General features: G+C 51.9%; 1 protein-coding gene across 4 annotated transcripts in view; it reads left to right on the top strand.

Moving 5' to 3' along the window:
- The window catches only part of slc12a3 (solute carrier family 12 member 3), a 143,158-nt gene that overhangs the window by 119,863 nt on the left and 6,963 nt on the right, over positions 1-16,332 (top strand). For all 4 annotated transcript variants that reach the window (XM_072518420.1, XM_072518421.1, XM_072518419.1 and 1 more), the window contains 2 exons: positions 7,698-7,780; positions 10,299-10,400. In XM_072518420.1, coding sequence (XP_072374521.1) covers positions 7,698-7,780; positions 10,299-10,400 — 185 coding nt within the window. The remainder of the gene's footprint in view (positions 1-7,697; positions 7,781-10,298; positions 10,401-16,332) is intronic.

Raw genomic sequence — 16,332 nt, 5'->3', positions numbered from 1 at the left:
GAGATATTGTAGGCCTCGTCAAAAAGAAAAAGGAGGCATTTGTCAGGGCTAAAAGGCTGGGAACAGATGAAGCCTGTGTGGAATATAAGGAAAGTAGGAAGGAACTTAAGCAAGGAGTCAGGAGGGCCCAGAAGGAGTCACGAAAAGTCATTGGCAAATAGGGTTAAGGAAAATCCCAAGGCTTTTTACACGTACATAAAAAGCAAGAGGGTAGCCAGGGAAAGGGTTAGCCCACTGAAGGATAGGCAAGGGAATCTATGTATGGAGCCAGAGGAAATGGGCGAGGTATTAAATGAATACTTGGAGGCCAACGACAATGGGGTGGTGCGGGTGGGGGTGGTATGGGAGGCGCTGAAGGCGGTGATCAGGGGAGAGCTGATCTCCATCAGGGCTCATAGGGAGAAGACAGAGGGAATGGAAAGGGAGAGGTTAGTGGGGGAGATCTTGTGAGTGGACAGGAGATACGCAGAGGCCCCGGAGGAAAGATTACTTGGGGAAAGGCGACGGCTCCAGACGGAGTTTGACCTGCTGACCACGGGGAAGGCGGAGGCACAGTGGAGGAAGGCGCAAGGGGTGATTTACGAGTACGGGGAAAAGGCTAGTCGGATGCTGGCGCACCAGCTCCGTAAGAGGGCGGCAGCGAGGGAAATAGGGGGAATCAAAGATGGAAGGGGAGCCACGGTTCAAAGTGCAACGAAAATAAATAAGGTATCCAAGGCCTTCTATGAAGAGCTGTACGGATCCCAGCCCCCAGGGGGGAAGGGGGGATGAGGCGATTCCTGGACCAGCTGGGGTTCCCGAGGGTGGAGGAGCAAGAGGCGGTTGGTTTCAGGGCACCAATTGGGTTGGAGGAGTTGAGTAAGGGTTTGGGGAGCATGCAGGCGGGGAAGGCCCCGGGGCCGGACGGGTTCCCGGTGGAGTTCTATAGAAAATATGTGGACCTGCTGGCCCCGCTACTAGTGAGGACCTTCAACGAGGCAAGAGAGGCTCCGACATTGTCTGCCCCAGACAATGTCGGAGGTGACAATCTCCTTGATTCTAAAGCGAGACAAGGATCCACTGCAATGTGGATCGTACAGGCCGATTTTGCTCCTCAATGTGGATGCTAAGCTATTGGCGAAGGTACTGGCCACTAGGATTGAGGACTGTGTCCCGGGGGTGATTCACGAGGACCAAACGGGATTCGTAAAGGGTAGGCAGTTAACTACTAATGTGCGGCGGCTCTTAAACGTGATGATGATGCCATCGGAGGAGGGAGAGGCGGAGATAGTGGCAGCTATGGACGCGGAAAAAGCCTTTGACCGAGTAGAGTGGGAATACCTCTGGGAGGTATTGCGCAGGTTTGGGTTTGGGGGAGGGTTTATTAGATGGGTTAAGCTCCTTTACAGCGCCCCGGTGGCGAGTGTAGATACGAACCGGCGGAGGTCGGAGTACTTTCGGCTGTACCGAGGGACGAGGCAGGGGTGCCCCCTGTCCCCCCTGTTGTTTGCATTGGCGATCGAACCCGTGGCCATATCAGTTAGGGAGTCTAAGAAATGGAGGGGGATAGTCCGCGGGGGAGAGGAGCATCGGGTATCGCTATATGCGGATGACCTGCTGCTATACGTGGCGGACCCAATGGAGGGGATGGTGGAGGTCATGCAGACTCTGAAGGAGTTTGGAGCGTTCTCGGGCTACAAGCTTAATGTAGAGAAGAGTGAGCTTTTTGTATTACAGGCAGGAGACCAAGAGAGAGGGATAGGGGACCTACCGCTGAGGAGGGTGGAGAGGAGTTTTCGGTATCTGGGGATCCAGATAGCCAGAAGTTGGGGGGCCCTACATAAACTGAATTTGACGAGGGTGGTGGAGCAAATGGAGGGGGATTTTAAAAGATGGGACATGCTCCCGCTCTCGTTGGCGGGTAGGGTGCAGTCGGTCAAAATGGTGGTCCTTCCGAGGTTTTTGTTCGTGTTTCAGTGCCTCCCCATCGTGATCACCAAGGGTTTTTTCAAGAGAGTAGGTAGGAGTATCATGGGGTATGTGTGCGCAAATAAGACCCCGAGGGTTAGGAGAGGGTTCTTGGAACGCAATAGGGACCGAGGAGGGTTGGCTTTGCCAAACCTAGGGAGTTACTACTGGGCAGCAAACGTGGTGATGATCCGCAAGTGCGTCATGGAGGGAGAGGGGGCGGCATGGAAGAGGATGGAGATGGCGTCCTGTAAAGGAACGAGCCTGGGGGCGTTGGTAACGGCACCGCTGCCGCTCTCGCCGGCAAAATACACCACAAGCCCGGTGGTGGCGGCAACACTGAGGATCTGGGGCCAGTGGAGAAGGCACAGGGGTGCAATGGGAGCATCGGTGTGGTCCCCGATCAGGGGTAACCACCGGTTTGTCCCGGGGAAGATGGACGGGGGGTTCCAAGGCTGGCATCAGGCGGGGATTAGAAGAATGGGGGACCTGTTCATTGACGGGACATTTGCGAGCCTAGGGGCACTGGAGGAGAAATTTGAGTTACCCCCGGGAAATGCATTTAGATATATGCAGGTGAGGGCTTTTGTGAGGCGACAGGTGAGGGAATTCCTGTTGCTCCCGGCACAAGAAGTTCAAGATAGGGCGATCTCGGGTGTATGGGTCGGGGAGGGCAAGGTGTCGGAAATATACCAAGAGATGAAAGAAGAGGGGGAAGCGCTCGTAGAAGAATTGAAAGGTAAATGGGAGGAGGAGCTGGGGGAGGAGATTGAGGAAGGGCTATGGGCTGATGCCCTGGGTAGGGTTAATACCTCCTCCTTGTGTGCCAGGCTCAGTCTGATACAATTTAAGGTGGTTCACACAGCGCATTTGACGAGGGCGAGGCTGAGTAGGTTCTTTGGGGTAGAGGATCGATGTGAAAGATGTTCAGGGAACCCGGCGAACCATGTCCATATGTTTTGGTCATGCCCGGCATTGGAGGGGTTCTGGAGAGGTGTGGCGGGAGTAATATCCCAGGTGGTGAAAGTCCGGGTCAAACCAAGCTGGGGACTAGCAATATTTGGAGTAGTGGATGAGCCGGGAGTGCAGGAGGCGAAAGAGGCCGGAATTCTGGCCTTTGCGTCCCTAGTAGCCCGGCGAAGGGTCTTGCTATTGTGGAAGGAGGCGAAGCCCCCTAGCCTGGAGGCCTGGATTAACGACATGGCGGGGTTCATAAAATTGGAGAGAATTAAGTTTGCTTTGAGAGTGTCTGCACAGGGGTTTTACAGGTGGTGGCAACCGTTCCTAGAATATCTCGCGGAGCGTTAGAAGAAGGTTGGTCAGCAGCAGCAGCAACCCTGGGGGGGGGGGGGGGGGAAACGAGAGATTGTTTGAGGGGATGGACGAGCGGGAGATGGCATGAGGGTGGGGGGAAACGGTACGTGCGGCCAAGAGCCAGTGTTTAAAGCTATGTAAATATATCATCTTGCCATGTATATATCTTGCTCAGGGAGATTTTGCGTTATTTCGTTACGGGGGGGGGGGGGGGGGGGGTTACTGTTTGTCAGGGGAAAAAATTGTGTTGTTAAAAAACCTTAATAAAAAATATTTTTATAAGAAAGGTCGCAAGGATAATCCAGGGAACTACAGGCCGGTGAGCCTTACTTCAGTGGTAGGGATATTACTGGAGAGAATTCTTCGAGACAGGATCTACTCCCATTTGGAAGCAAATGGACGTATTAGTGAGAGGCAGCATGGTTTTGTGAAGGGGAGGTCGTGTCTCACTAATTTGATAGTTTTTCGAGGAGGTCACTAAGATGATTGATGCAGGTAGTGCAGTGGATGTTGTCTATATGGACTTCAGTAAGGCCTTTGACAAGGTCCCTCATGGTAGACTAGTACAAAAGTTGAAGTCACACTGGATCAGGGGTGAGCTGGCAAGGTGGATACAGAACTGGCTAGGTCATAGAAGGCAGAGAGTAGCAATGGAAGGATGCTTTTCTAATTGGAGGGCTGTGACCAGTGGTGTTCCACAGGGATCAGTGCTGGGACCTTTGCTGTTGCAGTATATATAAATGATTTGGAGGAAAATGTAACTGGTCTGATTAGTAAGTTTGCAGACGACACAAAGGTTGGTGGAATTGCGGATAGCAATGAGGACTGTCAGAGGATACAGCAGGATCTAGATTGTTTGGAGACTTGGGCGGAGAGATGGCAGATGGAGTTTAATCCGGACAAATGTGAGGTAATGCATTTTGGAAGGTCTAATGCAGGTAGGGAATATACAGTGAATGGTAGAACCCTCAAGAGTATTGAAAGTCAAAGAGATCTAGGTGTACAGGTCCACAGGTCACTGAAAGGGGCATCACAGGTGGAGAAGGTAGTCAAGAAAGCATACGGCACGCTTGCCTTCATTGGCCGGGGCATTGAGTATAAGAATTGGCAAGTCATGTTGCAGCTGTGTAGAACCTTAGTTAGGCCACACTTGGAGTATAGTGTTCAATTCTGGTCGCCACACTACCAGAAGGATGTCGAGACTTTAGAGCGGGTGCAGAAGAGATTTACCAGTATGTTGCCTGGTATGGAGGGCATTAGCTATGAGGAGCGGTTGAATAAACTCGGTTTGTTCTCACTGGAACGAAGGAGGTTGAGGGGCAACCTGATTGAGCCCCCAGATGCCCTATCCCGAGGTACATGTGCCAGCGCACAAGTAGACCGACTCCGGACCCTGCACGACAGCCTTTGTCACCCGGGAGTCACACGGTTGTACCATTTCATAAAGGCCCACAACCTGCCCTACTCCGTCGAGGAAGTACGGACAATCACCAGGGACTGCCAGGTCTGTGCGGAGTGCAAGCCGCACTTCTACCGGCCGGACCGCGCGCGCCTGGTGAAGGCCTCCCGCCCCTTTGAACGCCTCAGCGTGGATTTCAAAGGGCCCTTCCCCTTCACCGACCGAAACACGTATATTCTCAGTGTGGTCGATGAGTACTCCAGGTTCCCCTTCGCCATCCCATGCCCCGACATGACGTCTGCCACCCTCATCAAAGCCCTCAACACTATCTTCGCTCTGTTCGTTTTCCCCGCCTATATCCACAGTGACAGGGTATCCTCATTCATGAGCGATGAGCTGCATCAGTTCCTGCTCAGCAGGGGTATCACCTCCAGCAGGACGACCAGCTCTAACCCCCGGGGAAACGGGCAGGTAGAGAGGGAGAACGGGACGGTTTGGAGGGCCGTCCAACTGGCCCTACGGTCCAGGAACCTCCCAGCCTCTCGCTGGCAGGAGGTCCTCCCTGATGCACTCCACTTCATTCGGTCACTGCTGTGCACCGCTACCAGCAACACACCCCATGAACGCCTTTTTGCCTTCCCCAGGAAGTCCACATCCAGGGTGTTGCTCCCGACTTGGCTCGCAGCTCCAGGACCAATCCTGCTCCGTAGGCACGTCCGCCTCCACAAGGTGGACCCGTTGGTGGAAAGGGTGCAATTGCTCCATGCCAACCCCCAGTATGCCTACGTGGCGTACCCCGACGGCTGCCAAGATACTGTCTCCCTCAGGGACCTGGCACCAGCAGATTCCCCACCCACGCACACCTCTCCGGCCCGACGCCACCCTCCCCTCCCCCGGTGCTCCCAGCATTAACCCCACCGGAACCATCCGTCCTTCCCCTGCCAACGCCCGAGGATGAAGAGGATTTTGGCACGCTCCCGGAGTCACCGAACATCAGGCCAGCATCGACATCGCCGCCACCGCTACGTCGCTCCCAGTGGAACATCAAGGCACCAGACCGGTTAAATCTCTAACTGGCACCGGACTTCAAAAGTCATTTTTTTTCTGACCAAATACTGTAAATATAAATTCATTGCTATATATAGTTCTCCACCACCCCCCGCCGGGCTCAATTTTAACAGGGGGTGAATGTGGTAAACCACTGTTGCACCTGTATTAGGTGATGTAAGGTAGGACCTGTACCACAGGTTCGCCGGTAGTCCGTGCCTAATGGCTCCGCCCAGTAGGCGGAGTATAAATATACGTGTCCTCCATTCAGCAGCCATTTCGCCAGCTGCTGTGGGAGGCCACACATCTTAGAGCAATAAAGCCTCAGTTGTATCCAACTCTAGTCTTTGTTCAATTGATCGTGCCTCAGGTAGGTGAATTGGCCATGCTAAATTGCCCCTTTGTGGTTTAAAGCTCCTGTCCTTATAAACCGTGCTTATATAAAGATGTTCTATCAGAAAACATGAAAGAGTTCTATGTTAAGTTGGGCCAAATGGAATGTAAGATCAGATAAGTTTAGCCCCATAGCGACATCACCAAGTGCCTCTCCATAAAGGGGCAACACTGCTAATAATGAACATTGTGAAAAAAAAATTTTTTGTAGTTAGTAATTGGAATTACCATATGTACTCGTGTAAAAGTTGAATTCTTGTGACCCATTTTTTAGGCAAAAAGTTAAGGAGTCGACTTTCACGCAGGTAATGTTTTCGAGATGCTTACTTTCAACTACTGCTGCTTGGGGCTCACACCCAGCAGAGAGCCATGCTGGCGTTTCAGTCTCTGTTCTAATTTGTTTTGAGCGGCTTATGAACTTCTGATGCTCAAAGTTCACACAACCATCTGGTTACAAAGGAGCAGGCCATTTGTGTCTGCTCCGTCATTCAATAAGGTCCATAGAATCCCTACAGTATAGAAGGAGACCATTCAGCCCATCAAATCTGCATCGACCCTCTGAAAGAGCACCCTACCTAGGCCCACTCCCCCGCCCTATCCCCAAAGCCCAAACTAACCTTTGGACACCTAAGGGGCAATTTAGCATGGCCAATCCATCTAAGCTGCACATCTTTGGACTGTGGTCTCAGCTCTAGCTTCCTGTCCTTCCCTTATATCCCTCAACACCCTTGTCTATTAAAAGTCTAATTCAGTCATGAATAAATGTAAATACCCAGCCTCCGTTCCTTTCTGGGGAAGATAATTCCACAGATTAATGTCCCTCTGAAAGGAAAATAAATCTCTTCACCTTTGTCTTAAAAGGGTGACCTTTTATTCAGAAACTATGTCCCTTAGTTTTAACTTCCCCCACAAAAGGAAACATCCTCTGCGTATCCACCCCATCAACTCCTACACATTGGTAGACATACTCCACTTGGATACCTCCTGGGCTGGGGCATACTGACCCTGCAGTCTGAAATAATGGAGATTAAAATTAGGAAATTTTCATAAGGTTCCCCGATATCTTGGTGGGCAAACTGCACTCTGTGACCTAGTGCAAGATCAGAAAATCCCTTCAAATCCTGACCTCCAGAGTGGGGTGGTGGTCTTATTGCAGCAGAGAGGCCTTAGAAAGTCAGGGGGTTGACTTTTACCTGAGGACTGTGAAAAATTAAGGATTTCTGTCCTAAAGTTGGGGGTCGACTTTTACACGAGATGGACGATGACTAAGGTATATATTGTGCAGGGCTCATGAGCCTAACCCAACAGGCATGAAATCAAATAGAGGCAAGACCCATCGGTCCATCCAGCCTGTTGCACACAACTGTGATACCTCGTACATCACATTATTACATACTTGTCACTCCCCACACAGCCTGTAATCTCCTGGAAAAACAGATAAAACCCCAGGTCAGATTGCAAAAAAAGAAATCTGGAAGATTCCTCTTCGCCTTAGAGATCAAAAGTGATACCAGGTGACTTCTCTGATTCTAATGCTACCTCTTGAATTACTTGACATTGCCTGCTGCTATGTTTAAAATCTGTATCTGAATTATAGCGACTCTTTCGACTTGAATTATGGTGTATGCATAATGAGGATGAAACAGGGCCTTAACATTTCAAGGATGATGCGAGCAGATGGTGAGTATGTGACAGACATTTCAGCATAGATATGTAGTTAGGGCTTAGAGCACAAGGCCTGTGGGTGCCGATGTAATGGATTTCATTAATTCCTCAGCAATAAATACAGTATGAGGACTGCACTATGAAATGTAAGAAATAGGGCAGGAGTGGACCGTATGGTCCCTCGAGCCTGCGTTGCCATTCAATAAGATCATGGCTGATTCTCAACCTCAACTCTACTTTCCAGTCAGATTCCCATATCGTTTGGTCCAAAATATCTATTAATCTCTGCCTTAAATTTACTCAATGACAGAGTATGCACAGCAGGAAGTTGGCATTAGAAAGGGCACCTGAGTGCCTTTGGGTCAGCAAGGACAAGATGGGCTAAATGCCTCCTTTCTGTGCTATATCCTGGGCGTCATTCTCCGACCCCCCGCCGGGCCGGAGAATCGCCGGGGGCTGCCATGAATCCCGCCCCCGCCGGTTGCCGAAGTCTCCGGCACCGGAGATTCGGCGGGGGCGGGAATCGCGCCGCGCCGGTTGGCGGGCCCCCCCCCGCTCGATTCTCCGGCCCGGATGGGCCGAAGTCCCGCCGATAAATTGCCTGTCCCGCCGGCGTAAATTAAAGCACCTATTTACCGGCGGGACAAGGCGGCGCGGGCGGGTTCCGGGGTCCTGGGGGGGGCGCGGGGCGATCTGACCCAGGGGGGTGCCCCCACGGTGGCCTGGCCCGCGATCGGGGCCCACCGATCCGCGGGCGAGCCTGTTCCGTGGGGGCACTCTTTCCCTTCCGCCTCCGCCACGGTATCCACCATGGCGGAGGCGGAAGAGACTCCCTCCACTGCGCATGCGCGGGAAACTTTCAGCGGCCGCTGACGCTCCCGCGCATGCGTCGCCCCGACATCTCATTTCCGCGCCAGCTGGCGGGGCAACAAAGGCCGTTTCCGCCAGCTGGCGGGGTGGAAATCCCTCCGGCGTCGGCCTAGCCCCTCAATGTTGGGGCTCGGCCCCCAAAGATGCGGAGCGTTCCGCACCTTTGGGGCGGCGCGATGCCCGTCTGATTAGCGCCGTTTTGGGCGCCAGTCGGCGGACATCGCACCGTTTCGGGAGAATTTCGCCGCCTGTCTCTGGTTCTATGGGTAGAGAATCCCAAATATTCACAAACTTCTGCTCATGTCACTACTTAATAATCAATCCCTTAACCTGATAACAAGCCCCCTAGTTCTAGGTTATCCAGCCAGGAGAAACAACCTCTCGATATTTACCCTCTGGAACCCTCTCCTCATTTTATATATTTCAATGAGATGACCCCTCATTTTCTAAGAATCAGTCAAGTAAACCTTCATTGCACCTTCATTCAGGTATGTCTTTCTTCTGGTATAAAGATCAAAACTGCACATAGCACGCCTTTGGTGTGGGCTCACCGAAGTCCTGCACAACATAATCTATCTATCTTAGATTTGCCATTTTGTAACTCTTGTCTCGTGTCTTCCCACATATTTTCTCTTTCATTGTTACTCTCTCCATTCTCTGCTCCTGTCTCTCTTACCCTCCCCATTCCATATTTCTCTCTTTTTATGTCCTCTTTCCCTATTATTTTCTCTTAATTCTCACTGTTCTTTCTCAGACTGACTGTCTCTGGTGCTTAACTGTCACAGATCATTTAGATTCTCTCCTACTGCCTCAGACATGTTCCTTCCCCTTTTCTGTTGCATCAGTCCTAATTCCAATCCCTTTCAGCTTCAAACCCCAATTCTCTATCTAATATTCCGATCATTCTGGGGCGTCAGAACGGCACAGTGGTTAGCACTGCTGCCTCACGGAGCGGAGGATCCGGGATCGACCCCAGCCCCGGGTCACTGTCCTTGTTCAGTTTGCATATTGTCCCCTTGTCTGTGTGGGTCTCACCCCCACAACCCAGAGATGTGCAGGGTAGGTGGATTGACCACGCTAAATTGCCCCTTAACCAAAGAACTTTTTTAAAAAAATTCCAATCATTCTAACTTTCTTAAACCAAAGGTCTGAAGAAGACTCATCCAGAATCAAAACGTTAACTCTGTTTCTCTCTCCACCGAGGCTGCCAGACGGTAGCACAGTGGTTTGCACTGTTGCATCACAGCTCCAAGGTCCCAGGTTCGATTTCGGTGTCGATGTCTGTTCAGAGTCTGCACGTTATCCCTATGCCTGTGTGGGTTTCCTCTGGGTACTCCAGTTTCCTCCCACAAGTCCCAAAAGACGTGCTGTTGTGGTAATTTGGATATTCTGAATTCTCCCTCAGTGTGCCTGAACAGGCGCCGGAGTGTGGCGACTAGGGGCTTTTCACAGTAACTTCATTGCAGTGTTAATGTATGCATACTTGTGACAATAAAGAATATTATAAAGATGATTATTATAGACCTGCTGAGTTTTCCCAGCATTTTCTGTTTTAATTATGGCAGCTGACTGGGATTGTGTGGTTTGAACTGGATGGTATTTCTGTCACTTGCTGATTCTGTTATGTAAAAAAAAAGCGATTGCTGTTTTTTTTTAAAATCAGTGGACTCCAGTATTGTTGGATTTGCACAACAGGCCAGTACCATCTTCCAGTTGGAGCAAGGCAGAAAGACCATTGACATCTACTGGCTCTTTGATGATGGAGGTAATATTCAGAAAGGTTCATAAATAACATAAGGAGGAGCTGTACATTTAATTGTTATCTTATTTTTTTGTAGGCCTTTGCAACTACAAATATCTAGAAAGAGGTGTCCCAGAGCACAATATATTAAAATTGATATGTATGTATGCTACCCACTCTATCTTGGAGATAGTTAAACATTGACTATGGCAGTTTCTACAGTTGTCACTTGCCCATCATTCCCTGTCATATTTGTGGGTCTACCTTCAATGGGATAGCCCATCCTATTAGCTGTTGTGGTCTTCATCAGACATCAAAGCTAGCACTACCTCTAGGTGTAGTTACAGGGTGCAGCCAGCATTGCAGTCTGACTGCCTGGATGGAAATAGGTTCAAACCGAGGGATACAGGTATATCAGCTGAGGTTGGGATTGGGTGGGACCAAGATACGCAGACATCAAAAGTCACAAAATGATAGGCAGACAGGAAGCACAGAGGAGAGGACACTCCATGGAAGAGAAGATCGACTGATGCCTTTTGCTATTATCATAAATGTTCCATCAGCTTCAGTCAGGAACAACATTACAACCCAGAAGGAGAAACCAGTAAAAACTGGGAAATGAGAATAGTGGTCTGAACTGGCCTTGTCGACCTTAAAATGGAACACCAGGAAAAACTGGGAGATGAGAATACTGGTCCGGACAGTTTTTCCCTCCTGGGAACTGATGCTCGATCAATGACTCCAGAAGCGAGATTGGATGACAATTGAAGGCTATTGGACGAGATGTTTCCCCCAGCAGTGCAGGTACTGAATGCAGCTGCTAGGGAGACACAGACTCTTATACTCCGCCTTACTGGGCGGAACCAGCAGGCAGGCTTCACCAATGATCTTCCTGTCTCAGGTACCTCCCACACCAATGATCTTACAGCCTCAACCTAGGTACCGTAATACCCCCAATACCAACTACCACATTCACCCCGTTTAAAAAAAGAGTCCGGCGGGGGTGGTGGTCTCGTGTCATACAGTGGTAGAGGTTATGGTGGTACCCGTCGGTGATACAGTGTTTTGCCTTGTTACATGTCACAACTATTTACAGTATTCATTTTACATGTACATATCAGAATGAAGCAATTAGTCGATCGGGGGCCCTGGTCGTCCTCTGTGATTGGCGCAGTTTCGGCGGTGATGCAGGCGCTGGCTCGGGCATCCGTGACTCCGGGAACGTGACTTTGCCTTCTTCGGTAGCTTCATCACCCTTGGGTGGGACCAGTGGAAGAACCGATCCACCTGGGAAGGGGCAGCCATGGGGTGCGCTGGTGGGAGGGAGGGTGGGGTTGGTGGGGGGCATGTGGGTGGGGATCCAGCGGGCGCCATGTCCCGTAGGGAGACTGTATGCTGCCGGCCGTCGGGGTACGCCACGTAGGCGTACTGAGGATTAGCGTGAAGGAGGTGTACCCTCTCTACCAATGGGTCCAACTTGTGCGCCCGCACGTGTTTGCGGAGCAGAATGGGTCCATGAGCTGCCAGCCAGGTTGGGAGCGAGGTCCCGGAGGACGTCTTCCTAGGGAAGACAAGGAGACGTTCATGAAGTGTTTCGTTTGTCGTGGTACACAGCAGTGATCGGATGGAGTGGAGTGCATCGGGAAGGACCTCCTGCCAGCGGGAGACTGGGAGATTCCTGGACCGTACGGCCAGTAGGATGGTCTTCCAGAACGTTCCGTTCTCCCTCTCTACTTGTCCGTTTCCCCGGGGGTTATAACTGGTCACCCTGCTCGAGGCAATGCCCTTGTTGAGCAGGAATTGACGCAGTTCGTCCATCATGAAGGAGGACCCCCTATCGCTGTGTATGTAGGCGAGGAAACCGAACAGGGTAAAGATACTGTGGAGGACTTTTATGACGGAGGCTGCGGTCATGTCGGGGCAGGGGATGGCGAATGGGAACCGGGAGTACTCAGCAATCACGTTCAGGAAGTAGGTGTTGCGGTCGATGGAGGGCAGGGGCCCTTTGAAGTCCATACTGAGGCATTCAAAGGGACGGGAAGCCTTTATCAGGTGCGCTTTCTCTGGCCTGTAGAAGTGCGGCTTGCACTCCGCACAGATTTTGCAGTTCCTGGAGGCGGTCCTGACATTTTCGAGGGAGTAGGGCAGGTTGCGGGTCTTGATAAAATGGAAGAATCGAGCGACCCCCGGGTGGCAGAGGTCCTCATGGAGGGCCCGGAGTCGGTCTACTTGTTCGTTGGCACATGTGCCACGGGATAGGGCATCAGGAGGCTCGTTTAGCTTCCCGGGACGATACAAGATCTCATAGTTGTTGTTGGAGAGCTCGATCCTCCACCGTAAGATCTTATCGTTCTTTATCTTGCCCCGCTGTGCATTATCGAACATGAAAGCTACCGACCGTTGGTCAGTGAAGAGCGTGAATTTCCTGCCGGCCAGGTAATGCCTCCAGTGCCGCACGGCTTCTACTATGGCCTGGGCCTCCTTTTCAACGGAGGAATGACGGATTTCTGAAGCATGGAGGGTGCATGAGAAGAAGACGGTGGCCGCCAGAGCTACGTCGGACACGTCGCTCTCGACCTGGAAGGGAAGGGATTCATCAATTGCGTGCATAATGGCCTTTGTGATGTCCACCTTTATGCGGCTGAAGGCCTGGCGGGCATCTGCCGTCAGGGGTAAACCGAGAATTGGATTAGTGGGCGGACCTTGTCCGCATAATTGGGGACCCACTGGGCGTAATATGAAAAAAATCCCAGGCAGTGTTTCAGGGCCTTGGAGCAGTGGGGGAGGGGAAACTCCATGAGGGGGCGCATGCGTTCGGGATCTGGGCCTATGACTCCATCATGCACTACGTAGCCGAGGATGGCTAGACGGTCGGTGCTGAACACTCATTTGTCCTTGTTGTAGGTTAAGTTAAGGGTTTTTGCTGTATGGAGGAATTTGCGGAGGTTGGTGTTGTGGTCCGGCTGGTCATGGCCGCAGATGGTGATGTTGTCGAGGTACGGAAACGTGGCCCGCAAACCGTACCAGTCAACCATTCGGTCCATCTCCCGTTGGAAGACCAAGACTCCATTTGTGACACCGAAGGGAACCCATAAGAAGTGGTAGAGCCGCCCATCTGCTTCGAATGCAGTGTACTTGAGGTCGCCTGGGCAGATGGGGAGCTGGTGGTAGGCGGATATGAGGTCCACCGTGGAAAAGACCTTGTATTGTGCAATCTGATTGACCAAATCAGATATGCGGGGGAGAGGGTACACGTCGAGCTGCGTATACCTGTTGATGGTCTGACTATAATCGATGACCATCCTGTGATTCTCCCCGGTCTTTACAACCACTACTTAAGCTCTCCAGGGGCTGTTGCTAGCCTCGATAATACCTTCCTTCAGTAACCGCTGGACTTCCGACCTAATGAATGTCCGGTCTTGGGCACTGAACCGTCTGCTCCTGGTGGCGACAGGTTTGCAATCCGGGGTGAGGTTCGCAAAAAGGGAAGACGAGTCGACCTTAAGGGTCGCGAGGCTGCAGACAGTGAGGGGGGTATAGGGCAGCCAAATTTAAAGGTTAAGATCTGGAGGTTGCATTGGATGTCCAATCCCAGGAGTGTGGCAGCACAGAGGTGAGGGAGGACGTAGATTCGGAAATCTTTTAATTCTCTTCCCTGGACCGTGAGGTTCGCTACGCAGAACCCCTTGATCTCAGAGTGAGACCCGGAGGCAAGGGAGATTCTTTGGTAAACTGGCTGTATGGGAAGGGAACAGCGCCTTACCGTGTTGGGGTGTATGAAACTCTCTGTGCTTCCGGAGTCGATCAGGCAGGATGTTTTGCGCCCCTTGATGAGCACGGTCGTCGTCGCGGTCGAGGGCGTTCGGGGCCGAGACTGGTCCAGGGTCACCGAGGTGAGTCGTGGTGTGTGGTCATCCGAATTGGGGTCCTGAGACTCCAGCCAAGATGGCGGCACCCACAAGTCGCACATGGCTGGGGGTGGGCAAGATGGCAGCACCCACGCATCGCAGGTGGTCCCTGGGGAACAAGATGGTGGTGCCCAGGGCCCGCACATGGCTTGGGAAAATGAAGATGGCGGTGCCCGCGGCCCGCATGTGGCCCATGGAGAGAGTTGTGGTGGCGGCCCCGGTTCACCCCCGGAGACAGCAGCAACCGCCTGGGCCTGGCATACTGCCACGAAATGGCCCTTTTTGCCACAAACTTTGCAGGTGGAGGAGCAGGCCGGGCAGCGCTGCCGGGGCTGCTTGGCTTGCACGCAAAAATAACAGCGGGGCCCCCAGGGATTGCCTGGTAGCCGCGCGGCACAAGCTTGTGGGGGATGGGGGATGCATCGGGGTCGGCCGCGGTTGGGTTCCACGCTGCCCAAGGGGCTGCCGCGCGGCCGGGGACGTACACGCGGGCGTTTCGGGAGGCCACATCCAGGGAGCTAGCAAGGGCCCGTGCCTCCTTGAGGCCTCGTGTCTCTTTCTCCAGCAGCCGCTGACGGATTTGGGAGGGCAGCATACCTGCAATGAATGCGTCCCAGATTAAAAGTTCTGTGTGGTCGCTGGCTGAAACTTGCGGGCAGTCACAGTTCCTGTCTAGTACCAGGAGCGCGCGGTAGAATTCATCCAGCGATTTCCCCCGGGATTTGTCGCCTTGTCGCTAGCAGGTGTCGGGCGTAAACCTGGTTTACTGGGCGAATGTAGTGTCCTTTCAACAGGGCCATCGCGGCCTCGAAATCGTCCACATCCTCGATGAGGGTGTAGGTCTCTGGGCTCACCCTCGAGTGGAGAACTTGCATCTTCTGGTCCTCCATGGGTGCAGTCGTGGCCATCCTGAGGTACCCGTTGAAGCACGCCAGCCAGTGTTTGAAGGTTGCTGCTGAGTTTGTCGCGTGGGGGCTGAGTTGCAGTCACTCTGGCTTGATTCGGAGCTCCATTCTTTAAAATCTAGTCCAATAAATTGATGCTCGATCAATGACTCCAGAAGCGAGATTGGATGACAATTGAAGGCGTTATAATGGACTAGATGTTTCCCCCAGCAGCGCATGTACAGAATGCAGCTGCTAGGGAGACACAGACTCTTATACTCCGCCTTACTGGGCGGAACCAGCAGGCAGGCTTCACCAATGATCTTCCTGTCTCAGGTACCTCCCACACCAATGATCTTACAGCCTCCATCTAGGTACCGTAATACCACTAATACCGACTACCATAGGAACTAATTCCCACCTACTTATAGCCAATTTTTTAAATATTCATCCATCATCAACTGTTTTTCTGTTCTTAATTGAAAATAATGCCTCGAGCTTGGGGAAGAGGATTCATTAGTTCGGCAACTGGGGGAAAGGTGGATCAACAACTTCATTGACATCCAGCTCATTCAGCTTTCTTTGGTGCTTGCTGCTGCTGGTGATTACATGGCTCAGTTGATAACATTGTCACCTCTGAGTCACAAGATCATGGATTCAAGTCTCAGTCCAGAGACTTGTGCACAAATATTTAAGCTGACCCTCTAGTGCAGTAATGGGAATGCTGCACTGTCAGAAATGCTGCCTTTCTGTTGCGATGTTTAACTAAGGCTCTGTCTACTCTCTTGGGTGGCTATGAAAGATCCCATGGCACTAGATCAAAGAACGAAGAAAAGTACAGCACAGGAACAGGCTCTTTGGCCTACCAAGGCTGCGCCTACCATGCTGCCTGACTAACTAAAACCTTTTACACTTCCGGGGCCCGTATCCCTCTATTCCCATCCCATTCGTGTATTTGTCAAGACACCCTTTAAATCTCACTATCGTACCTGCTTCCACCACCTCGTCTGGCAGCGAGTTCCAGGCTCCCACCACTGTCTGTGTAAAAAAAACTTTCCCCGCACATCGCCTCTAAACTTTGTCCCTCGCACCTTAAACCTATGTCCCCTAGTAATTGACTCTTCCACCCTGGGAAAAAGTTTCTGACTAGCCACTCTGTCCATG

This window comes from Scyliorhinus torazame, chromosome 10 (genome assembly GCF_047496885.1).
Source record: "Scyliorhinus torazame isolate Kashiwa2021f chromosome 10, sScyTor2.1, whole genome shotgun sequence".
Classification (NCBI taxonomy): Eukaryota; Metazoa; Chordata; class Chondrichthyes; order Carcharhiniformes; family Scyliorhinidae; genus Scyliorhinus; species Scyliorhinus torazame.
Note: the sequence above shows the minus strand (reverse complement) of the source record. Positions and strands in the feature narration are given on the sequence as shown.